The sequence below is a fragment of the Canis aureus genome, chromosome 8 (assembly GCF_053574225.1).
Source record: "Canis aureus isolate CA01 chromosome 8, VMU_Caureus_v.1.0, whole genome shotgun sequence".
Lineage (NCBI taxonomy): Eukaryota > Metazoa > Chordata > Mammalia > Carnivora > Canidae > Canis > Canis aureus.
In genome coordinates this window covers 1,674,655-1,702,092 of record NC_135618.1, presented here as the reverse complement: position 1 = coordinate 1,702,092, position 27,438 = coordinate 1,674,655, and the positions used below count along the sequence as shown (strand labels likewise).

Here is a 27,438-nt window from a genome sequence, read left to right as displayed (position 1 = left end):
TAAGTTGGGTTCAAAATAACAAGCAAAACGGTACTAAATTATAAGCTGTGTGGGTTTTCCATCACTGTGTGAAAGGCATGTCATTTTGTATTTTTACCTTTTACTACAGCAAATTAAGTAACACAGATTGAACCACTCCTAATCAAAAAACTTCCTGTTCTTTCACATCTATTTTCACGTCTTTTCTGACATAGTCTTGACATATCTTTTGCTAATGTCATTAACCTTGACTCTGTTCTACACTTGTCGCATAAGGTCTTACAGTAGCAATTCTTAGCCAGCTAGAATATTCTCAGGATCAAGTATCAGAAGGGAAAAAAATAAAAACTTTACAAAATGTAATTCTTTTCATAATGTAGTATCAAAAATACAAACAGCTATCTCATTTACTCAACGGCTTTGAAATCACCATGGTAACAATGCCAGGGAAACCTAAAGAAAACAATAAAAGAAAATGGCGGACAAAAAAGGTTTTATTTAATTTACCTTTGAAGATTAAGCTCCCTAAGACTCAATACTCTGCCTACTTTTCCTCATGAAACGATGACTGCCTAACATTTTGTCTGCTGTGTACACTGTGGTGATCTCCCCCAGAGTCCTTGCACCCCTTCCCTTTGCGTGGTGGCCAGCAATCACAAATCCATAGACGTGGCCCATCATTCTTCAACTCCATCAAACTAATCTCATTTTTCTTGCCATAATGGATTTGATAGCAAAGGGATTGGATCAGCAATGGACATATAACACAATTAAGGCCAATGAGACCCAAGAACAAGTTAAGACTTTCTTGTCCTCAGAAAAAGAGAGTTTTTATTTAACTCCTTGTTTTTCTAATATGCGCAAATATATCCCTGTACTATTATGATCATATCTCAGCAGCGGATAATTTAGATCCTATCTCAATATCAAGTACATTAGAAGAAAGTGACACAGGACTGTTATATGAAAGTGACAACCTTGAATTTGGGAACTGGAAGAAACTTTGAGAGATTATGTGAAAGATCTTTGAACTATAGGAAGCATACCGATAATAAAAGATTAACAATTTCTCCGCAATCCAATACATGGGGAAATTATACTGAGTGTTTGGTTTACTTGTATTATTTTTAGTTATTGCTGATCCAAGCTTACGAAGGCTCCTAGTGACTCACTTGGTTTATGAGACTCTCCAGTGACACTCTCTGCCTAACTCATGGAGTCAAACAATGCTGTGTGGCTCTCAATTCCTTTCCTAATCTGGGTCCTCCACGCTCTCCCTCCTCTTACATGTTGTCGGCACCCCTCACATGTACCTGCAGCTCCAGACTCTCCTCCTCCCCTCTCCATATGTATCATCTCAATTTTTGCATTTATACCTTGTGATCAAGCCTCCTCCCTCCCCCTGCAAGAATGAAACTCTTCTCTACAACAGTATTTGGCTCTTGGGCTCTGATTACACATGATCATGCTTTTGCCTCTAAAGCTTCAGTTTTCTCTGTAATTAGATTGTTAGATGCTTGAGAGTAAGGATTGAGATTTATTTCTCCTACACCCCCTAAAGCCTCAAACACTGCGTAGTAATGTACCTATTAAATAAGTACTTGATTGATAAACCGTGTTTATACCATTTGTTTTACACAATTTTCTGCTTGGTTCTAGAAAAAAATTTTGAATAACTTGATTGGCTTAGGGCTGTCAAGATTCAGCAAATAAAAATACAGGATGCCAAGATAAATCAGTATTTTTTTAGTATTCATATGCTGAATGAAATATTTGGGGTATAATTCTACCAAAAATTTCCTGGTTCTTAGTTTAAAATTCAAATTTCACTGGATATCCCTTATTTATCTGGCAATCTTAGATTAGTCTGTTCTAAAAAAAAATACTTATGCTTACTTTTCCTAAATTAGAACTAAATGTCACATTTATGAGTGGCTTAAACCTTTTACCATTTTGCTAATCAAGTCCTGTAGTACATGAAGTTCTCTGCATTGTTCCACTTGGTAGCGGCAACAAAGAGATGGAAAGTCACCATGCATGCTAGTGTACCGGGAGGAGAAGGTGAATAAGATGCCATCTCTGCCCTCAAGAAGTTCATGGTCCTTGGGAGAAACAGCCCATTTCACATCAGCCTCAACTTGATGTGTATCTCCATGGTAATCCATACAGTTAAAACATTTTTTAAGCCTGACCCAAACTCCTGTCCCAAAATCCAAGATGACACTACATACTTCAGTTGTCAAAAATGAAGTATATTGGTTTTGAAGTACACATTAAATAGTTCCTGCCTCTGAAGTATTATATTAATACGATAATTTATAACCCTAAGTGAAAACAATTACTCATAATTTGTTTTGATATGAAAACAATTATTCATAATTTGTTTTGATAAGCATATTATTCTCTTAGTTTTTATTATGGAAGTTTCTTTTCTTGGTTCCTGGGTATTTAATATGCTTTTTTTTTTTTTTTTTTTTTTAGCATAAGCAATGGAAATGTATTGCAGGACATTTTTTTTTTCCCTTCTGAGCCATTGTATAAATCCTTTACAGGTAAATGCTATCCCAACTACTTAATGTGAGTTACTTATTTAGATGATCATTGTGGTTTAGATTTTGAACCTCTCTGCTGTGTGGCCTTGGTCTGTGTCAGCTAGTCTTTTATCATCCATCTTTTCTGCCATGGAGAACAGGAGACAAGAGATATTTTCTTTGCATAGCCCAGTGTCATAATGGTTGTGTGTGTGTGTGTGTGTGTGTGCAGAATTTGATATTAGTTAACTTTTTAGCTATACTATGCTTATATATGTATGCCATGTATTCAGTGGTGTCTATAATAATCAAAGATTCCAAATTCCAGAAATAACAGCATGTTTTTCATAATAGTATTAAGTGTGGCTATATGTGTGGAAGGATTAGACTTAGAACAAGTAATTCAAGGTTTTATAACAATGTTGCCTTAACATACAACATAAAATTTTACTTCTGGAATATAGTGTCATATATTCCTTTTTTTTTTTTTTTACAAACATAAGCTATTGATCTCAACCCACCAATACTGATCACAATCTGTCTTTTCATGGAGGCCATTTTAAATTAAAATAAGGCATAATTCTTAAAATGATGATTTCCGTGGAGCTCAACTGGTTACTAATGTATCACATGAAGTTACAAATGACATGGTATTAATATATATCAACAAGAATATTGGGGAAAGTTCTATCAGTTTGAACAATTTGCTGATTATCCAGATGGAAGGCTATAGTTAACATTATCATTATGCCAATAATGATATCTTTGGATATTATGAAATATTCATTTACAGTGTATAGTTTAGGTTGTCAAAGATTACCTTGGGTAGCTCTTCAATTTGATTGGCATCTAGATAAAGCTCCTCTAATGTCCGCTCAAAGTTAAAGACCTCCTTTGGCACCTGCTGAAGACTGCAGTGGGAGTAGTCTAAAACTGAGATGATTTCTTCTTCACCTCGGAAACATCGGCACGGCACCAGTCGGCCGATAATTTTCCGTTTGGTGGTCATCTCCAGGCACTGCACTAGAGGAAAAAAACAGAAAAAAAAAAACCTCTGCTTAATTGACTGCTTTTGGAGTGCATTCCTGCAATAGTAAAGCTTTAGAAATTTGATTTTGGTATGTATTTTATGATTATATAATGCTTTCAAGTTTGTAGGAGATGTACATGCATTATATCAGTTAATAGTTGAACAGCCCTTCAAGGTATGTGAGATAGGTTTTATTCCCATTTAACAAATAAAGAAATGGAATTCAGAGAGGTTAAGAGATTTCCCATCATCACACAGTTTCGGAATGGCAAGATCTAACCAGAATACAATCCTGATTCAGTGCCATGCGATTACCATGCTTACACTCTCACTTGATGGATAAATCTATCTTTTTAAAAAAACTTTACACAAATTACAATGCAGAACAGAAATATCTGGAATTTGTTGGAAATGATTACATTTTTCCCATTCCTGTAAAAATATTCAAGTTTCACTCCTAAGGTTTATGATGACCTCTTTCTGACCCACAAATTCATTCCATTAATGAACACATATTTATTGAACAACCATATGTTCCAGGCACTGCTCTTATACCTGGGATAGAGTGATGAATTGAAGTAAGTCCCTGTTTTCACGAAGCTTCTATTCTACTGCAGCTACAGATTAGAGATGGATTGGTTATTTGCTTCAGAATGAGAACCAATCTTTATGAATCTTACAATTTTAATGGGAGAAAGCAATTTATAATCATGGCAGAAATTCCTGTAACATCTTTCTCTAGGTTAAAATGACCAAATACCATGAAATACACATATTTGTAACGTGCCACTCATATCACTTTATTAAATCTATTGATTTTTCATGCTATTCTTCTAGACTGTAAGTCTCTTGAGAGTAGGATCTATGTTTTATTCATTTTGCATTTGTCTTGGTGCTTGACAATATAGTAAATACTAAATAACAAATGTAGAATGAACAAATGAATTTGTATGGAACCACCAAAGACCCCAAATAGCCAAAGCAATCTTGAAAAAGAAAAGCAAAATTGGAGGCATCAGAGTTCTGGACCTCAAGTGATATTACAAAGCTGCAGTGATCAAAACAGTATGGTCCTGGCACAGAAACAGACACATAGATCAAAGGGACAGAATAGAGAACCCAGAAATGGGCCCTCAACTATGTGGTCAATTAATTTTCAGCAAAGTAGGAAGGAATAGCCAATGTGAAAAAAAGAGTATCTTCAGCAAATGGTGTTGGGAAAACTGGACAGCTTCATGCAAAAGAATGAAGCTGGGCCATTTTCTTATACCTCACACAAAAATAAATTCAAAATGGATGAAAGACCTGAGTATGAGACAGGAAACCATTAAAATTCTAGAGGAGAACAGAGGCAGAAACCTCCTTGACTTTGGCCATGGAAACTTCTTACTAGACACGTCTCCGGAGGGACGAAGTGGATGTGGAAATGGGTTAAATGGGTGATGGGTAATAAGGAAGGCACTGGTTGTTGTATCTAAGTGATGAATCACTAAATTCTACACCTGAAACGAATATTACACGCTGTATGTTAACTATCTGGAACATAACTATCTGGAACATAGTTAACATAGAATCTAAATAAATACTTGAAACTAAAAAAAAAAAAAAAAAACAAAACCCAAAAATACAAGCAAAAAAGGAATTCATGAATGGATAAATGAATATACTTAGGACTCCACCATCAGCTATTGACAATTTGTTTGAAAAGCTTCTCATTATAACTAAAAGGTCACTCTCTCTGCGAATGTCTCTCCAGGAAGAATCACTAGAGTCTTTCTCTGAGTTCCCAGAGCACAGATCACGTCACTTCCCAATTAGATGTGCCATTTCCCCCCTAGGTAAGTTCTCTGAGGAAAAGATCTTGTCTTATTCATTTTTGAATTCACAGACACGGTACCGTTTGCCAGCTACAGAGTAGTACTCAATGAGCATCAATTTGAAATGTGAACTTTTTGGGTTGATTTATTTGATTTACCAAGGTAAGTTTATTGCTAGAAAGCAGTGTTGGTTTGCAAAAACAATACAGCATTTTGCTTTTTAAATTGCTCAGGTTAAATCAAATTTGGAGGGAGATGAGTAGAAAATGACGTTGGACGTTCAGCCCAAGCCGTCCTCATCCTTCCTTTAACTCCAACATTGATAACATGATAAAAAAAATAAAAAATAAAAAAAAATAAAAAATAAATAAGAAATAAACTAATTAATTAAAAAAAAAGATAACATGATATTTTGACGACAGGTTCGTGAGTTCGTGCTTACAGATGGGCATGTGCGCATGCTATTCTGTAGGAGGCCAACTGACAACATTAAAAGGATGGCCTTTCTTCCTCATTGTTTTCTCTCTTGCGTACCTACACTGCACATCTCTAGGAGCCTGCATCACAAGGTTTTGTAATTGTTATTTCACTTGACCTTACTTGAAATCCCTGATTATCAGTTGGCGCCTTCTCTGTCTCTACCGGGCCCCGGCACGTATTCGGCGGCCGGTAAATGCATCTAGTAAACACCCGACACATATTAGGCCCCTAGTAACTATTCGTGGAAATTATTACAGTTGTAAAGGCAAGTGATTGGTAGTTTAGACTATGAGAGTAGCAGTAAGGTTGGAAAGAAGTGATGGATTGGGAAGATATTTACGAAGCAGAATCCAGTACGCTGGTGATGGATTAGATGAGAGGTGGGAGGGGAGACCGGGGAAGACAGAGGCATCTCAAAAGATTACAAAGGTTTTTGAGTCACCAGTAGTCCCATCAACCCCCCAACTGTCATGCCATAGGGCTGACTCAAGGCATACGTGTGGCCCGTCTGCCTCTCGGACCCGCAGATGAACGCACAACCAGCTGTTGCCCAGTGCCTAGCACTCACCCTACGGTGTTGAACCCTGTGACTACTTCTTGATACCTGTCTGTTGCTGCCACTGTAAAGTTTTACATATAAATGAAAGGAAAAAGAATACCCAGGCTTCCACCTAAACCATTTGGCCAGAGGGTCCACTGTCCACCAAGACTTTTGGAACTCAGCTTACTTAAGACTGCTTCCCCTTTCATTGCCCCAAAACGCAGGCTCTTCTGGTTATCTTTTCTGTCCGTTCTCTCATCCCCACAATGGACTGAAGTTTGCCGCTGGCCCAATTTCTCTCTTCTCTACTCCCTCTAAGCCCCGAGAATGTGCCTCATACCACGATCAATGATTTCATTAAGCCTTGCCCTCCTCCCTGGATGCTCCCTCATAGTCTCAACTAAAACTTGGTTTGCCTGTAGCCTTCAAAAGTGGAGCATGCTGACATTCTCACCCCTTAAACACCTGGAATCGTTATCCCCCTTGCTCTCTAAAATCCATTACTCTCCTCTCACCCTGGAAAACTCCCCTTCCTTGGCCATTCCCATTCCCCAGCAGTAACATCTTCCTCTCTCTCGCATGCCATTCATTTACCGGCTCTCGAGCACTCTTCTGCACCCATTGACGATTTTGGTGTCTCATTCCTGGACGATCTCTCAATCATAACCCCTCCCGGTTCCTGATTTGTGCTCCTTACATCTAATAAATTTCAATTTTTGAGCTTTTCTTCAACCTAAATTTCTAAATAATTGGATTTTTAAAAAAAGATTTATTTATTAATTTATGATAAACATAGAGAGAGAGAGAGAGAGAGAGAGAGAGAGAGGCAGAGGGAGAAGCAGGCTCCATGCAGGGAGCCCGACGTGGGACTCGATCCCGGGACTCCAGGATCGGGCCCTGGGCCAAAGGCAGGTGCTAAACCACTGAGCCACCCAGGGATCCCAATAACTGGATTATAATGCTACTCCTTACTTTCTCAATTACAGGTTTCTAGCACGTAATGTGGTGGTTTCAACTTCCTTCTAACAACTTCTCATATACTTCTAACCAAGCAAAAATACAGAGAGAGCGAATTTTGTATTAAATTAATAGTATTTATTTTACCATGACTATATACTATTATAATTCAATCACATTTTATTTCTTGTGCATTTTTTTGTTTCTTTAAGAATTTCCTTATTTTTTTTCCTGCTTGATTTTTCTATGTACTTTTTTTTTTTTTTTTTTTTTTTTATGATAGTCACAGAGAGAGAGAGAGAGGCAGAGACACAGACAGAGGGAGAAGCAGGCTCCATGCACTGGGAGCCTGATGTGGGATTCGATCCCGGGTCTCCAGGATCGCGCCCTGGGCCAAAGGCAGGCGCCAAACCGCTGCGCCACCCAGGGATCCCTCTATGTACTTTTCATTGATTCAATTCTCTATCTCCTCTTGGTATAGTCAAGTGGGTATAATCTGTCATTTTCCCCTGGAATAATCCTTTAGAAACGCTGTGTTTTCTTGTTCCTCTTTGGAATATCTGTTTTTCTAAATCTGATATATATCTGATATTCTAAAATTTCTCTTCACCATTATTCTTTGAATTTTCCACTTTTTTCTTGTGTTATGTCTTCTATTTTCTGAATCCCATGTCTTTCTCCTAGACTCATTGGAATACGACATCCAAGATAGAATATAACATCTAGTAATTTACTGACAAAGGATCTCTGATACATGAATCTCTGAACATGGTTTTATTCCATCCATAAACAATTGAAAGTTTGACTGGATATATATTTCCAGGTCAGAAATAATTTTCCTTCATATATTTGAAGACGTTTTTAATTTATTATTTTTTGGCTTTTAAAGTTGTTGCCAGGAAATCCAGTTTCATTACTATTCAAAATCCTGTTTTATACCCACCATCCCTTCGACCAGAACATACTAGAATTTCTATGTTATCTTCAGTCTTTTGAAATTTCATGATAATGTGCTTTGATGTGTTTTTTAATCCATTCTCCTCGGTATTTGACAGACCCTTCCATTTTGAAAGCATTTTTTTTAATTTTAAAAAATATTTTATATATCTATTCATGAGAGACACAAAGAGAGAGGCAGAGACACAGACAGAGGGAGAAGCAGGCTCCATGCAGGGAGCCCGACGTGGGACTCGATCCCAGGACCGCGGGGTCACGCCCTGGGCCGAAGGCAGATGCTCAACCGCTGAGCCACCCAGGCGTCCCAGAAGCACTTATCTTTTAACCCCGTCAACCTTTCTGTCATTATTTAATTTGTAATTTTCTCCTCTTCGTTGTTTATATTTTCTCTTTTTCTGCAATATCGATTAGCTGGATGTGTGGCCTATCTTCTAGATTTACCCTGTAATTCGATTATTCTTTTCTTTTGTAATTTTCGTGTCTTTGTGCTGTTATTCTCTCTTCTGGGAGGTTTTCTCAATTTGATCTAAATCCATCTGCTATATTATTTTTCATCCGATGGCATATTTTCACTGTCAAAAGTTATTCGTTGCTTCCGAAATGCTACTTTCCCATAGTGTCCTGTTTGTATTTGAGGGTGTCCTATCATTTTCATTTCTCCTGGAAGATATTCACTGCAGGCTTTCTGTCTTTGTACCCCCTGCTCCTTGAATTGTTTCTGAGTTCCATTTTCTGTGTTTCTTTTGATCTTTATCTTTCATAATAGGGCTTTTCCGCAAATATTTGGTGATCCCTGCCTGTCCTTCAGAACTGAAGAGTGAAGCTCTAAGATGCTAATTGGAAGCTTTACATGCATGATAGGTTTCACTGCAGGATCACCTGGCAGCAAGCCAAAGAATATTCTGGTCTTCTGCCTGAAGCACAGCTATGTAGCTTTTTATAGAGAGTATTTCAGTCAATTTTCCTATTTTCAGGACTGAGTATCTTCAGTTTCTTGCCCGGTACCCGTTGTCTCCCAGACTGTAAGGAGGTCTGTGCCGTAAATCAATTTTCATACCCCTTTGTGGGTACATCATAGCATAGCTAACAGTGTATTTTGTATGTAGATGATATTAACTACATCTTCTTTCCCTTTTTTTCCTCAAAATTAATGGAAATTTCTTATTTCCAGGTGCCTTCTCTTCTATTTTCTCTGTCTTTATAATTATATGTATTTTATTTATTTATTTTTAAAGAATTATTTATTTATTAGAGAGTGATATTCACTACATCTTCTTTCCCTTTTTGTCTCAAAATTAATGGACATTTCTTATTCCCAGGTGCCTTCTCTTCTATTTTCTCTGTCTTTATGATTATATGTATTTTATTTATCTATTTTTAAAGAATTATTTATTTATTAGAGAGAGAAAGAGAGAGAGTGAGCACGGAGAAGCGTCAGAGGAGGAGGAGAAGCAGACTCCCCCAAGTGTGGAGCCCAACACGAGGCTCCAGGTGTGACCCTGAGACCATGACCTGAGCTGAAATGAAGAGTTGGATGCTTAATCGGCTAAGCCACCGAGGTGTCCCGAATATATGTATTTTAAAGTTCCTTTTAGTTTAGTGTGGAATAATCTGGGTTGCAAAAACATATACATAAGGAAGGTGAGAGATTCACTTTCATGTTTAAAATGAAGTTTTGTTTTAATCCTTTTCATACTTTTCCTTCCTTCTTACCTAACCTATTAGGAGTACTGGTCAGAGAACTACATCCTTTTTTTTTTTTTTTTTTTTTTTTTGGAAATGTTCTTTCTTTGGCTCCCCTGACATCATACTCAGAACTCTGACATCTATCCTTGCACTTGTATTTCAGTCTTTTGGGAAGTTACCATCCTCTCTCCAGAATCCTGAGATTTAGGATATTAGATGTGCTCCTTTCCCGCCCCTCGGCCCCCAGGCCTGTTGCCTCTCTAGCTGCTCATTCTCTCCCTTTACAATCTCATTCACGTCACTTTATTTAACTTTGATAATAGGCGGCGGTAAAATTTCTTTTATATTCACTCAGATTTACTTCCCTCCTCATTTCCACTTTATGTTTCAGGGGCATCTCAAACAGAACATGTTCAAAACTGATGCGATGCTCTTGAAAGGTACAGAGCACATCATCGTGGTTAAGAGCTTGGACTCTGGAGCCAACTTCCTGGCCGTGTGAGTCGGCACATCAGTTTAGCCCCATGTTTAGTCATCTATCAAATAACAGAGTATAAACAAAATGTTTAGAATTGTGTCTTCAGGTTTTAAGCATTCACTAAGTGTTAGCAATTACTGTTCTGCCCAAACCTCCTCCTCCTCCTGTGTTCTCAACCTCAGTGAACGACAAAACCATTCACCCAGTTTCTCAAGAAAGAAACCTTGGCATTGTTCTTGACTCCTCTAGTTCCACACTCCACATCTAGCAATCACCCAGTATTAACGATTACATGGCCTGAATAGTTCCTCAATCAAGCCTATTTTTCTTCATTTCAAGTGCCCAGCAAGCTAGTTCAAGCTATTATCTTTTGCATCTATACTTGTCTCTGCTTATTGTTCTCCCTCCACAGTACAGCTGGAGTGACCTTCATAAAACACAGATATTATGTCCCCCTCTTGCTGCAAATATTTCAGTGACTCCTCTCTGTCCTCTAGACAAAGCCCAAATTTTTACCGTGGCCTGCCAAATATCACACAGTCCTGTGGTCTGGCTCCTACCTTTCATACTCACACCTAGCCCCCTTGCAGCCTAATCAGGTAGGACCGCTCTTCTGATTGCTCTCTATGCTCTCTGCATTCATGATTTCTTTCACATTACTAAGACTAAATTTTCTTTTTCTTTCTTTCTCTTTCTTTCAACCTTTTTTTTTTTTTTTTTTACTAGGGCCCTCTGAAATAAGGCTGCCTCTCTAAAGGACAACTTTCCTTGCCTTCTAGAAAAATCACATTAAGGGAAAACAGCCTCTCCCTATTCAACAAAGCAGGCCGTGATTCTTGAGAGTATGTTCTGACTATATGCTGCAATTCCCTCTGATTACATTTTATTTATTTATTTTTCTGATTACATTTTAATAGCTTACTCAGTATCACTCTTGTTCACTAGACTAAAAGCTCTGTGAAGACAGGGACCACATCTAGCCTGTACAACAATGTATATTTCCAGTCACATGTCAAGTATCTGGTTTAGAGTACTTTACAAATATGAACTATTAATGAATATAAGAGCTAAACATGATTACAATGACTTCTGTTTGTACAGACTTTTGAAAATTTCAAACCAATTTACAATCTATCATCTTGTTTTTTTTTTTTACAAGGAATACATATTCACATATTATTTTCCATTTAATAGTGGACTAAAAGTTTAGTGAATCTGTGGTATACATAAGGTCACACACAGAATAATTAGTAGACCTGAAACTGGATCTCATATATCCTTACTCCAAAGCCATTGATTTTTTTTTCCTTTAGCAGAGTCTGTATTACAGTAACAGCCACGCATATAGATCAATTAGCAAATGAGATTTGACAAAGACATGAATTTACCAGCAGTTCTACAACACACACATACGCAGGCAGGCGCGCAAACATGCACACACTTGACGGTGACTGATACATAAGATATTCCATAGGTGCAGGATGGAACAGAGGGTAGCAGTGAAGGGAATATCTAGCAGTCAGTCCTAGAGACTTTTTTGCACGTCCAAGGGATGGAAATGTAGCCAGGTAGAGTGGAGAGAGTATTTCAGGAGTTGGGGAGAGCACAAAGCACAAAAAGCACAAATGTGTTGCACACATGATATACAGAAGCACGGATTTTCTTTTCTCTGAAACATGACCAGTGCCCAGCATACCGCAGAGGGTGTGTAGCCTCATGTCCAGTGTTTGGACTTTGACTCAGAAGCAATCCGACTTCCTGTGTTAACACGGATCCTTAGCAAACATCCAAAAAAGTAATTCTCACACTTTCAGTTTTTCAAAGAGATTTATTCAAAGAGATTCAAGAGGAAAACAGGTAAACGGGTATTCATTGCTTTCTGTTAAAGCTCTACCAGTAAATTCCTTGAAATATAAGGTAAGAGAATCCTTTTCTGGATTCTCAGGGTGCTGCATGGATTCTCTTCTCTCTTGAATGATATATGTGTGTGTATATACACACACACACACAAATTTCATATATAATGTAAATATATATTGAATTGCGAAAGAGGATTTTTCTTTTCCTAAACCACAGAGTGCACTCAACAGCCTCCCTTTCAATACCCTCCCAGAGCCAAATGCAGTTATGCAGCGGGGCTTGCTAACCTGGACTAACCTAGGGGAAGTAACAAAAAGACGCATCTTACCTACATTCTTCAAATCCTCCTCTATTGATTAAATGAAAGATAATTTCCATCACTTGAGAATTATGCCTGCAGTAGGTGACTCAAAACAGTAAAAATATGTGTATCAAAACACCTGAATTTCAATGCCACCGTGTTCCCTAGAATTTCAGACCCACGTTTGTCCATGTTATCCTCACCTAATTTTCCATACCTGGAAAGATAAAAGGACAAAGAAAGTTCAATCTTTCCAAGATTTGTGATAAATACTCTGGCTGTCCTCATTAGTTGGCACAGTCTTACATTTTCCAAATGACAAATGTTTCTAATTTATTTGCTGAGAAACGCTTTGCTTCACTAAGTGTGCCACGGGGATATGGAAACCTGCCAAGCTCTCTCCATGTCCTACTTCAAGAAACATCTTTAAAGCCATCACTTAACCTCAAGTATGTCTCTGAAACCCCCTTATCCAGACAACATACATAGTAATTCTAGGACCCCAAGCGGAATATCTGAGGCTTCCTTCTTTGTTTTTTTTTTTTTTTACTGTTAAAATAATTATATTTCAAACATATTCAGATTTCATGGGTTTGTTTGCATTTTATCATTACAATACCTGAAAGCCTGCAACTGTTCCACGTGGTTTCGTGGTTTGGTTTGCTTTCCATACAAGGAAACCAGTTTATCAACATGAAGATCAATGCACTGTTATTGGGACAAACCTCCTTATGGTCTTTAATGCTGATATTATCACACCAGCAAACAAAACAAATCAAGAAGGAAAGCACAATGTCTGGTACCAAGAAGGAGCTTATTAAATATTTCTAAGCTCTGTTTTTGGACGAGTTGTTTATTTTAAGAACAGCAATGCTGAGTTCTCTCTCTGCACATTCTTCCCAGGAATTTTCATCTATTGACTTCAAAGAGATTTCAAAGAGTTTCTATGAATGATTTCTAATATAAACCATTATCCCTGATTTAGCTCCTAACTGCTTAATGAGCTACCAATCTTTGATTAAAACTCAACTTGACTAAGGCAGAATTTGGAAATATTTATTAAGCTCCTACTCTGTACCAGACACCATGCTCTTGATTTCTTGTGATTAGCTGTGTTTTCCTTCCCTCAATTCTGTACCCTGGAGTCCTCTTTTATTGCTCCTTTCTTTCCCTCTGTATTAAACCTCTCACATCTTCCCCTTCCTTTCTTTACCATGCACTCAATCTACTTCAGAATCTTGCCATCTCCTAGTACTATTGCTGAAAGTAATACTAAATGGAAGTGTACTATATCTAGACATCTACTGGGTTATATGCTAGGAAATACCAGTGAGTAAAAGAACTCTGATCACTACTCTAATGAATTCACTGGATTGTGAGGCAGATAAATATTAACTAAAAAAGCTTTTCAAATAAACCTGTAATTTCACATATGGTAATCACCGTAATAGAAAATATTAGTGATTTATCATTTTACATATTGACAGTTAATTAAATATCTTGATTAGTTTTCTAAAATGTATGTCTATCTCCCAGTTCTATAAGCTTCACTGAGTCTATATTTTCAACAGCAATACTTTCCAGCCCATGCTCCTGGGTTATATTTTCCTCTAAGAAATAAGCAGTGTGCATTAGCATATTAAGGGCTTGGGGAGGTCTTGTGATAAGCAATTATGCTTATCTTTGTTCAAATCACTTTTTTATAAATTAAAAAATTAAAAGCTTTAAGTTTATCACTGTAATTAGGATTTACTATTCTGATTCACACATTTTAGGAAAGGCTGATCTACAAGTTTCTTTAGCTTGGCATTCAAGCTGTCTTCAAGTTACAAGCATATTTTTCCAATTCTGTGCTCTAGCTTACACCACTCCCTTAACCATTTTCTTCATCTATACTCATCCAAACAATCTACGGTAACACCCTTACATCTTTATAAATCTCATGTTGAAGGATTTTATTTGTTGGCTCTTATCATTTGTTTGCAGTTCTTAAAACAACATAGTACCAGATGTTAAAAAAATCTGTGAATTGGAACTTCTTGGAATAATAAATGGAATATTTTATTTTACTCTCTATTTCCTTGCCTAGTAGTCACAATGTGTGCTGTTAGAAAAAAAATCCATAGCATTTAAGTCTGGATCACTTATGGAAGCTCAAATATTTTTTATAAAGTCTTCTTTCACTGTTCCAGACTATAAATAAGGCTGCTTTCCTTGTCTTCCTTCTCTTTACCATTTATATTATCACCTTAACACTGACTACCTTAAAGAACATCAACCTAAGGATTATAGAATCAATCTGGAAAAAAAAATCTCATAAGAGAAGACTTGTAATAAGTAATGGCATATACAAGCTTACTCAAAATTTATTCTTGTTATATCACAGAGATGAATAACAATATTTTAAAACTTCTGTCCTTTTCTGTCTGCACATCCTGTCTTGGAATTTTTATCTACTGACTTACTTACATATGCAAATATAGCTATAGAAGACTGCAGAGAGTAAACTTCAAGATTAGATTAAAGTAGTTCAAGTTGGGAAAAGTTCTAATTCTTTAAAAAACTGTTAAGAGTCTATTTCATGATAAATATTCCTTTAAGGCAATTTGTGAACCTCAGCCAAGAGTAGCATGAAGAAACAAAGCTTTAGGACACTCTCAAAGATCTAACCTTCATAAGGTGGTAACCTAAAATAGTAAGTTTCTGGAAAAGGATCTGAAGACTTGTTTATATAGAGGTACAGAATAAGACAATAGAATGGAAGCAGTTACATATAAGCTATTTAATTTCTAGAAAGTTAGGTTTGGTTGGAATCTTAGCCTAATCACTTATTTCATCCTTGAATAAATTACTCAAATGATGGTTTTATACCTTAATATCTCTGAGATACTTGTATACTGTGGTATAAGACAATAGTTTATGTTCTTAATGATGACTGAGTTACTAAGAAAAGATCAGTCGCTCAGCATGATTTATTGAAAAGCCAGAGACAGATATAGTACATTTAGATGTAGTTTAATCAAATATTTTATTTAATGAAAATCTGGGTATATGAAGGCCAATACTTATTTTTGTAAAGAGTCAATTTATGTATGACACTTCAAATCTTGAGTAGGAGCTTTAGAAGGAGCTAGTAAGAAAGTATTTTCCATGTAGTTGTCTCATCTCAGGATTCCTTGCCTTTTGTGATGTTGACACAATGTCAATATGGTGCCTTTTGCAAGACATGACAAAAGACCTATGCTTTCAATCTGATATAAGCAGACTGAAGAAAGCATTTTTAGATGGTATTTCATGTTGCTTTATATTCATTCTTCAATCATAACTATAGATAAGTTCTTATATTATCTATGTTTATTAATATTTTAATTAATATTGATGATGGTGGTACTTGTGCTTTCAGGACAGAGCAAATGCTGCAATTTTGAAACTCAACTAAATAAACAGGGCTCGTAGTGATAATCTTTTAACCAATTAAGTTGCTTTGGGTATAAATCTAGGCAGTTACTTTATAATTGGAAAGATTTTAAGAGATTTATGAAACATATAAGCCTACTTGATGTCACCCTCAGGCTGAAAAAAGAGTTAAAATAAGAGAAAAATTAATTTAAGAAGCTTTCTGCAAGGAAGTTAAAGGCATGTGATAATGCACTCAGAGATTTAATAATTGTTAAATGAAATGTTCATGAAAGTTAACATGGAAGAACCAGACTCATTTTAAACTGGAACCACTTTGTTATGATTCTGAGACTTTTTTTCATTGTTAGTCTCTGATATGAGATTAAAAGTACAATTTCACGCACTAAATTAAAATATCTTGGGTAAATGCTTATCTTTATTCATTTTGTAAGTAATAAATGCTACATATGGGATTTTTGTTGTTCGTTTAAATTCTTGCTGAATTAAATTATTTAGGAGATGGTAAAAGCAACAAACAGGATTTGAGAAAATTAAGAGAATACAATCAGGAGCAATCTTTTGCCAAGAGAATTGGAAAGGGCTTTAAAAAGGCAGGAGAGCTCTTGGAGTGAAAGAGCATGCCTATATACAGGGGTCCTTATGGTAGGCAGAGCGTACTTCATAAAGATCACAGCCACTACCAGAGTAAACATTTCTAAGATTCAAATCTAGACATGTGTGAAATTCTTCACAGCCTCCTTGCTAACTTCACTATCAATCCTGTGTAGCTGAGTCCAGACTATAAACCTCTGCCAAAACTACAATCTCTTTCCAAATCACACTCATTCCTTGCCTTCCATGCTTTTGTGCCTTTGTATTTCCCCCTTTCCTGAACCCTCTTGCCGGGTCATCTCTTCCTTATCATTTTCGCCTAAATTCAGGGATTGTCCTTGTGGAAGAAGTTTCCTCTACTATCACTGTTATAGGTGAATTGTATCCTCCTAAAACTCATGTGTTGAACTTCTAAACTTTAGTACCTCAGAATTTGAAAATAGGGTTGTTGCAGATGAAGTCATAACCAGATTAGGCTGGGACCCTACTCTAAAATGACTGGTATTCTTATTAAAAGAATCCCATGTGAAGAGAGAGATGCACACAGAGGGAAGATGTAAAGAGACATCCATGTATAAGCCAAACAGACAGTTCTAGAACACATCCATCCCTCACAGTCTTGCAAAGAAATCAATGCTGACAAAACTTGATTTAGTATTTACAGCCTCCAGAATTATGAGACGACAAATTTCTGTTGTTTGAGCCATCTAGTTTGGGGTCTTTGATACAGCAGCCCTAGCAAACTAATACAACCCACTTCTTCAGCTTCCATTCAAAAGTTAGGTGGCTCTTCTCTAGTGTCTATGAAACTCAGGACCCAATAAGGCAAACACTTCTTACAATTGCTCTCTTGTCAATCTCTTGAGGTACTGTTCTTAATTAGACCATAAGCTCTGATTTTTGTTGTTGCTGTTGTTCTCCTAATCCAAGACAGACATGCAATGTGAAATTATCCTTGTACAGATTAATGCACAGAGGCAAAGATGGGACATTTGCTTGGCCTTAGATTCACCAACGGTTTGAAAAAGACTTAAAACTATAATCTCAGGTTGAGCTAAAATTGTCCAGCGAAAGTATAAAATTAGACACTCTGACATCACAAAAAGAACAAAATGCATAGGTTACCCCCTTGTTCTCAGAAATAAACATCCTAGAAAAGAAATGACTCTCAATGTCTTTCATCAATACACATAGGGAATATAATAAACTACTTGAACTTGAAAATTTAACTCAAAGACTTAAAGATTTCAGAAATGTCTTAAACAATTGATATGGTGGTTATCATATCATTCCTCAAAATGATAGGAATATCTTGTTTAGAAGGAGTAGTTTGAATGGAAAAGAGAGAGCACTATATATCAATATGGACATTCTTTTTTTTTTTTTTAAGATTTTATTTATTTATTCATGAGAGACACACAGAGAGAGGCAGAGATACAGGCAGAGGGAGAAGCAGGCTCCATGTAGGGAGCCTGACGTGGGACTTGATCCCGGGTCACCAGGATCACGCCCTGCACCGAAGGCTGCACCAAACTGCTAAGCCACCCGGGCTGCCCCCATGTGGACATTCTACATGATAATGGACGTAAATTGAAGATCATTTGAAAGAGAATAGAAATAGACACTATTAACCAGCAGATCATGTGAAATATATCTGAGTGATACTTTTCTAATGAGCATTATCATACTGGCAGAGAGAAAAAATTAGAGTAATGAGAGAAGAGCTATTTAGACATTGTGGGCACATAATTCTACTCAATCAAAATATTGCTACTTAAAATCTCACTTGTTATTTTCTTCAGAATATAAAAGTAATGCATAATAATTATTAAGAATTTGGAAGATATAGAAAAGTATAACAAAGCTCACTATATTCCTATCATCCAGAAATAAAGCACTATAAACATATTGGAGTATGTTGTATCATCCATTTAAGGTTGTATCCTAAATGCATGCATAGAGACACATACACACATGCACAAACATACAACACACATGTACATTATTAAAATTAAATATATTGTTTTGTGTTGTGCGTTTCTACCTAGCATTATACTTTCTCATATCATTAAACATTCCTGGAGACATATTTTGTTAAGATAATGAAATACTCTGTTGTGAATGTCTACCAATTTATTTGACCAGTCTTTTTTCTATCCTGTAAGTTTATGTTTCCATTTTTCCCAATTATAACTAATGCCTTGTTAAACAATTTCAAATACAAGTTCTTGTGCATTTACTAGGTGAACTGAATTTAAACACTTTTACTCTTCCTGATAAGTATTGAAAAATTGATCAATTATTGTACCTAGTATCAACCCAGAGTATTACATAGGAATACCTAACATAGCATTTTTTATGTTTATTCTCAGTCATTGTCAGTTGATAGGGCAACATATAATTTGAGGTGTTTTTAATCTTTTCCTTTATTTGTTCCTTCATTAATTTACATTTATAAAATCAGTTTGTTGAATGAACTCAATGGCTTACAAATTGGAAACATTTTGTTTTTCACCCATCACTGCCTTTAAATATCATCTTTGAGAACTCTTCTCCCCTCTTGGATAAAAGCATCTGCTAATCCCATAGATTTCTCATATTTTAGTCACAAAAACAATCTCTTCTAGATAATTAGTCTCATTCTCAGCTCTAGTTGTAGGACAGTAAGTGAAAAATCCAGATGTTTTTGTAAGTGTATGATTGGCCATTGTTTTTGAGCAGGTAGGTCCACTATAAGCAGGTAGGTCCACTAAAATCTAAATGACTATATAAAGGATACATTTTTGGGGATCCCTGGGTGGCTCAATGGTTTAGCGCCTGCCTTCGGCCCAGGATGTGATCCTGGAGTCCCAGGGTCAGGTCCCACATCGGGCTCCCTGCATGGAGCCTGCTTCTCCCTCTGCCTGTGTCTCTGCCTCTCTCTCTCTCATGAGTAAATAACTTCTTAAAAAAAATAAAGGATACATCTTTATATGTGAAGGGTTAATAGAATTTAAGGTCTCATTTGATTGTGCTTTCACGGAAGGGTTATATATAATAACATGAATAAATGGGAAGAAAAAAATTCTAAGATTTAATTCTCCATTGTCACTAATGGATCCTTTCAAATGGAAATGTCTCTTGAGAGCATTTCTCTTAACTGACCTTGAAAATTTGCACCAAGCTTAAATCAAGAATATTTTTCTTACTGATAAAGAATGTCACAGAGTAAATAATTATTACAGTAATATAAATCTGATATTTTTTTTGTTTCATGAACTCAGAGCTCAATCCACTTCTAGCAATTTTAGTGATCTAAACATATGAATGTTGTCAGAGCAAATCTTCCTTCTATCTCACATTTTCTAGATATATGTAGAACAAGACAAGGTGTAGCAATGAGCATAAAGGGAGACAAAATGTACCTAGTTTCTCAGTGAGTAGCAACAACTGTCTTCTTACTCTGGCTCTGAATCAAGGGGCAAATCTAATCTGAAGCAGAAAAGTAACATAATTTCATTATTCTCCTAGACCATCTGCTTAGTTTTTAAGAATATTTTAGAAAGGAATTCATTAAATGAATTTATATGCATCGTGTTTGTGTGTTTGCTATGTGCATGCTGAGGTTAAGAGCATGCAGGGTGAGAGTAGGGAATAAGATGAACACTGAGATAAATGAATATACCAGATAATCAGAATAATCTTTTTAGCTTCTTAGAATGAGCATTTCATTTATATTTTAAAAATATTTTCCCCATAGTAAAGGGGATAAATTTAGCATAATTAATTTTTTCTGCTTGTCTCAGAGTTCTTATGAGTACTATGGTCCATTTTATAAAGATTATTAGATATAATTGAGCAGAGTACATAAATTAAAGAATAAATAATCATATATTTTAGACATTTTCTACTTTTACATAGAGATACAGTAAACATATACAACCTTACTACTTCAATATCAGAGTAAGAGGCAAAAGCATTTTTTCTTCTTAAAAGTTTACATTTCAGTCCATCCTAAAACGGAAGGACACACATTCTTTTCAAGTGCACAGGGAACATCTCCAGAACAGACCATATATTAGGCTACAAAATAAGTCTCAACAAATTCAAAAAGAGCAAAGTCATTCCATGTATCCTTTTCTGACCACAACAATATGAAACTAGAAACCAATCACAAGAAAAAAATCTGGAAAGAGCACAAATACATGGAAGTCAAAGAGCATGCTACTAAACAATGAATGGATCAAGCAAGATATCAAAGAGAAAATTAAAAAAAAAATACATGGAGACAAATGAAAATGAAAACACAATGATCCAAATCTTTGGAATGCAGCAAAAGCTGTCCTAAGAGGGAATTTTATAGTAATACAGGTCTATCTCAAGAAACAAGAAAAATATCATATAAACAACTTAACCTTACATTTAAAGGATCTAGAAAATTAAGAACAAACAAGACACAAAACTAACAGAAGGAAGGAAATAATAAGGATTAGAGCAGAAATAAATGAAATAGAAACTAAAAAATAACATAAAAGAGATGAATGAAACGAGGAGTTAGTTTCTAGGAGAAATGGATAAATTCCTAGAACATACAACCTCCCAAAACTGAATCAGGAAAAAAATAGAAAACTTGAACAGCTTGATTACCAGCAATGAAATTCAATCAATAATCAAAAAAATTCCAACAAACCTAAGTCCAGGATGAGACAGCTTCACAGGTAAATTCCACTAAACTTTAAAGAAAAAGTTAATACCTATTCTTTTCAAACTATTCCAAAAAATATAAGAGGAAGGAAAGCTTCCAGACTCATTCTATGAGTTCAGCATTACTCTGACCCAAAACCAAATAAACGATTGCAAACAAAATAGAACTATAGGCCAATATCTGATAGACATAGATGCAAAATCTTCAACAAAATATTAGCAAATCAAATCCAATACATCTAAAAAATTGTCTTACCACATTTTTAAAATTTAAATTCACCACAATTAAGTGGAATTTATTCCCGGGATACAGGAGTGGCTCAATATTCACAAATCAATCAAAATGATACATCAACAAGGGAAATGATAAAAACTATAGGATCATTTGAATAGATGCAGAAAACGCATTTGACAAAGCATGCATCCATCCAAGATAAAAACCCTCAACAAAGTAGGGTTGGAGGGAACATAGCTTAACACAATAATAGCCCTATGTGGAAACCCCACAGCTAACATCATACTCAATGGTGAACAACTGAAAGTTTTCCCCTTAAAATCAGTATTGAGACAAGGTTGTCCACTCTCACCACTTCTATTCAACATATTACTGGACGTTCTAGCCACAGTAATTCAATAACAATAAGAATATACAAGAATAAAACAGATCCAAATTGGTAAGGGAGACATAAAACTTTCACTATTTCCAAGCGACATAATACTCTATATAGAAAATCCTAGAGTCCACCAAAAACTATTAGAACTGATAAATGAATTCAATAAGTTCACAGGATATGAAGTCAATGTACAGGAATCTGTTGCATTTCTATACACCAACAATACAACAACAGAAAGAGAAATTAAGAAAGTAATCTCCTTTACAATTGCACCAAAAGAATAAAATATATAGCAATAAACTTAAAGACATGAAAGATTTGTGCTCTGAAAACTATAAAAATACTGATGAAAGAAATTAAAGATGACACAAACAAATGGAAAGATATTCAATGGTCGTGGATTGAAGAACAAATGCTATTAACACGTCCATACTACCCAAAGCAATCAACAGACTTAATGCAAGCCCTAATAAAACACCAACAGCTTTTTTTTTTTTTTCACATAACTAAAGTAAATAATCCTGAAATTTGGATGGAACCACGAAAGAAACCAGATAACCAAAACAATCTTAAGAAAGAATAAAACAAAGCTGAGGGTATCACAATTGAGATTTCAAGTTATATGACAAAGCTGTAGTAATGAAAACAGTATGGTGGTGGCACAAAAATAGTTCAATAGAACAGACTAGAAAGCTCAGAAACAAACTCATGATTATATGGTCAATTAATCTTCAACAAAAGAGGCAAGGATATGCAATAGGATAAAGTCTCTTAAATAAATGGTGTTGGGAAAACTGGGTGGCTTCATGCAAAAGAATGGAACTGGGCCAACTTTCTTACACCAGACACAAAAATAAATTCAAAATGGATAAAGACCTAAATGTGAGGCCTGAAACCAACAAAATCCTAGGGGAGAACACAGGCAGCAACTGCTCTGGCATTGGCTGTAGCAACTTCTTTCTAGATATGTCTTCCTGAGGCAAGGGAAACAAAATAAAAATGAACTATTGGGACTTCATCAAGATAAAAAGCTTCTACACAACAAAACTAAAAGGCAACCTATGGACTGGGAGAAAATATTTGCAAATGACATATCTTATAAAGGGTTAGTATCCAAAATATATAAAAAAGATAATACATTTCAACACCCAAAAAACAAATAATCCAATTTAAATGTGGTATAGACAGAAGACATAAACAGACATTTTTCCAAAGAAGACATACCGATGGTTGATGGACACATGAGAAGATGCTCAGCATCCGTCATCATCAGGGAAATGCAAATTAAAACTACAATGAGGTATCACTTCACACCTGTGAGAACGGCTAAAATTAGAATTGCAAGAAGCAACAGGTGTCAGCAAGGAAGTGGAGAAAAAGGAACCTTCATCCACCACTGGTGGGAATGTAAACTGGTGCAGCCACTCTGGAAAATGGCGAGTCCTCAAAAAGCTAAAAATAGAGCTACCTTATGATCCAGGAATCACCCTGCTGGGTACTTACCCCAAGAACATGAAAACACTAATTTAAAAGGAGACATGCACACTTGTGTTTAGTGTAGTATTATTTACAATGACCAGATTATGGAAGCAGTGTCCCTCGATAGATGACCAGATAAAGAAATGGTGTGTGTGTGTGTGTGTGTGTGTGTGTGTGTGTGTACACACAATGGAATATTATTCAGCCCTAAAAATGAAGGCTTGCCATCTGCAATATGGGTGCAGCTAGAGAGCATGATGCTCTGCGACATTAGTCAGAGAAAGACAAACAGCACATGATTTCAGTCATATGTGGAATTCAAGAAGCAAACAAGTGAGCAAACAAGGGGAAAAGAGACAAACCAAGAAACACTCTTAAATGCAGAAACAGGGCCGCCCGGGTGGCTCAATGGTTTAGCACCACCTTCGGCCCAGGGCCTGCTCTTAGAGACCCGGGATCGAGTCCCACGTCGTGCTCCCCGCAGGGAGCCTGCTTCTCCCTCTGCCTGTGTCTCTGCCTCTCTCTCTCTCTGTGTCTCTCATGAATAAATAAATATAATCTTAAAAAAAATAATAAATGTAGAAAACAAGCTGCTAGTGACCAGAGGGGAGGTGGGTGAGCGGATGGGTGAAGTAGGTGACGGGGATTGAAGAGCACACTTACCAGGAGGAGCACCGAGTAACACACACAGTTGTTCACTATATTGTATCCCTGCAGCTAATAACACTACGTCAACCATAGTGGAATTAAATTAAAAGCTTAATAAAATTTTTAGAGAAGTTTACATTTCAGGTAAATACCGCAGATTGCTCTCTCCCGTGAATTTCTGCTCCAGAACAGATTCTCTACTTGGCAACTGCCCTCACTGTCTTTTCAACTGATGCTCGTGCTATTTTCTCCCTCAAATCTGACCTTCTTAGGGTGAAGACATCTTCCAGTTACTGAAGGAAGACACATCCAGTCTCCTAAGCTCAACGGTCAGAAGCATCCTCCACTTTGTATTTTCCACCCTTTACCTCTTCCAATGGCACCAATGAGACTGCTTTGCAAACGTGGCTCCTCCTCTCCGTATCCCTGATGGAACGTGGGACCATGCGGCTTTCTCCTCTTCCTTTGACCTCCTAAGCAGCTGTCTAGTTGGCTTCCATGTGGCCTGTTTCATAAACGCTGTCAACTGCTCCCGCCCAGCGCATCCACAATGCCTCTGGATTCCTCCGTACTTTGGCAAATGCTTTTCTCTATCAGGAGTGATCTTCACTCTCTCTCTCTCTTTTTAATTAAAAAAACTTTTAAAAAAGATTTTATTTATCCATGAGAGACCCAGGGAGAGAGGCAGAGACACAGGCAGAGGGAGAAGCAGGCTCCCTGTAGGGTGCCCGATGCAGGACTCGATCCTGGGACCTGGGGTCATGCCCTGAGCTGAAGGCAGACACTCAACTCCTGAGCCACCCAGGTGACCCTCTTCTTATTTTATTTTATTTTTTAACTTGGAGAAATCTTCATCATGCATCCTCATCTGAGCTGTCAGTCCCTCTGAAAATCTTTTCCAACTTCCTGCCGGGGTAGGTTACCCCCTTCCTTGGCCCTGAGAGCTCTCTCCAGCATGGAGGTGCTGAGGTGTGGGAGCTCATTCTGAGACTCCTCATGACCCCAACCTGCTCAGCCCTGACAAAGATGGGCAATTCCAAAACTCTTTAAAAGTATCCATCCCTAGCTAGCTAACAATTCAAATTTCTATTTAAATTCCATCAGAAAGGTAACTCACAGCACTTTCATCCTTCACCAGACGTTACATACGGGTGACATCTAAGTGATGCATCATCTGCCATGGGAAATGCCTCCTGTAACATTTCCGTCCCGGACCCCCCGGGCAGGTTATAGCAAACAAGACCAACTCCACCTACTTTGACATTAGAACATCCAACATTAAAAAAAAAAAAAAAAAAAAAAAAAGAACATCCAACATTAGAACATCAATTACTTTACGGTGCGGGAATGCAATCCTGCCATTAGGCACGAAATGATGCACGTGTTTTTAAGAATTCTTTGTCATTTATATATTATAGTTATGCACTGTAAACAATAACAAGATGATTGACAAAATTGAGAGCATTAATAATTTTCAGCTGAAAGATTTAAAATAATGAAGGACTGTGGCCTGGCTCCGTGAAATAAGTCACCTTATTTTTCTGCTTTAATCTGAGAATGGTGGGCCATGCCTGTCTACAATCTGGCTGGTAAACATTATTAAATAAATCCCATTTTTTCATTATATATTCAGCTATTACTGATATGTCACGATGTTTATACACAGACACATGCAAATATATACACATACATACACGTGTAAATATCTTCCTTTTCTAAGATTTTATTTATTTATTCGTGAGAGACAGAAAGAGAGAGAGAGAGAGAGAGAGAGAGAGAGAGGCAGAGGTAGAAGCAGGCTCCACGCAGGGAGCCTGATGTGGGACTGGATCCCAGGACCCTGGGGTCAGAACCTGAGCTCAAGGCACTGAGCTAAAAGTGCCCCACATATAAATATCTTCTAATGACCACATATAACCTGAAGACATATTACCTGTTTCGGGTAAACATACCCGAAAGTAAATATATATATATATATTTAAAAATTTTTTAAAGGTTTTATTTATTTATTCATGAGAGACACAGAGAGAGAGAGAGAGAGAGAGAGAGAGAGAGAGGCAGAGACACAGGCAGAGGGAGAAGCAGGCTCCATGCAGGGAGCCTGACACGGGACTTGACCCTGGGTCTCCAGGATCACACCCTGGGCTGAAGGCGGCGCTAAACCACTGAGCCACCCGGGCTGCCCCAAAATTAAATATATAAAATGACATAAAATTATTTTATTCATAAAAATGTTTTGCCTTTAAAATTACTATTGGTTTAGAAATCTTTTCGCTGGAAATATTCTGTTAGTTGGTTACACAGGAGTTGCAGAAAGCCGTACGGTTAAAGTATACGGTGTTAAAATATCAAGAAATATGCAATTTCTCAGTTCCTTAACCAAACTAATATGGTTTTAATCATTTCATATACCTCACTCTGCTTTATTCAGTTTAGAATCTGTCGGAGTTTTAGGCGGTTTTCCTTCTGAGTTTTTCTGTCACATAATTTGCACTGACCCGTGTATACAGACGTATGGCATTTATATTTCTGTTCTTGCTCTTTTAAGATCATGTTCAACTCTCCATCAGCTTTTTAAATCTTAGCATCACTTTCTAAAGAATTTGAATTGGCCTAAACACGATGAAAATTCATCTTGAGATGTTCTAAGTGGAAGGGATCTGGTCAGATCTTCATTTCTGTCTTGCTACTCAGTAGAGAATAATCTGCACAAGGCTGAGAAACCAATCAGGAATTTCTGTGGCCAGAACAGAGGTAGAGAAGAGAGAAGGAAACATAGTAAAAGATGAAGTAAATAAATAGATCAGAGTTATAATCGGCAAACTTGGTGACTGACTGGTCCTGGTTGGTAAATCTCCTCTAGCTTGCTCCTGTACTAAAATACCTTTATAGGGGGGTGCCTGGTGGCTCAGGTGGTTAAGGGCCTGCCTTGGGCTCAGGTCATGGCCCTAGGGTCCTGGGATGGAGCTCTGGGTCAGGCTCCCTGCTAGCGGAGAGCCTGCTGCTCCCTCTCCCTCCACCCTGCCCCTGCTTGTGCTCTCTGTCTGTCAAATAAATAAATAAAACATTAAAAAAAAACCCAACCAAACTAAATAAAATACCTTGGGGACTAGTGGAATTCGTTCATTATTTCTTCTATCTCCTCCTTACACTCACCTCTGTTCTTTATTCCCAAATGCCTGCTTCCCACCACTGCTTCTCTCTACTTTGCACTTGCATGTTTTCTGCCTTCACAGGTGGTCTTCAGCATCTTTCTTTTGCCAGGCTTCTTCTCTTCTTGCCTTTTTTTGGGGGGGTGCCTAGTCTTTCCCTAGTCTTACTTATTCCCTCAGGTCTTAAAGTTTCATGTGAGCTCCGTGGAGCTTTGCTGATCCCCCTGGATTGCA

General features: G+C 37.0%; 1 protein-coding gene across 10 annotated transcripts in view; it reads right to left on the bottom strand.

The window, feature by feature from the left end:
• The window catches only part of LRRC7 (leucine rich repeat containing 7), a 495,471-nt gene that overhangs the window by 301,437 nt on the left and 166,596 nt on the right, over nt 1-27,438 (bottom strand). For all 10 annotated transcript variants that reach the window (XR_013384059.1, XM_077904997.1, XM_077904996.1 and 7 more), the window contains one exon: nt 3,331-3,533. Coding sequence is in view for 9 of the 10 variants with exons in the window: in XM_077904997.1 (XP_077761123.1) it covers nt 3,331-3,533 (203 nt within the window). In the remaining variant the exon portion in view is untranslated. The remainder of the gene's footprint in view (nt 1-3,330; nt 3,534-27,438) is intronic.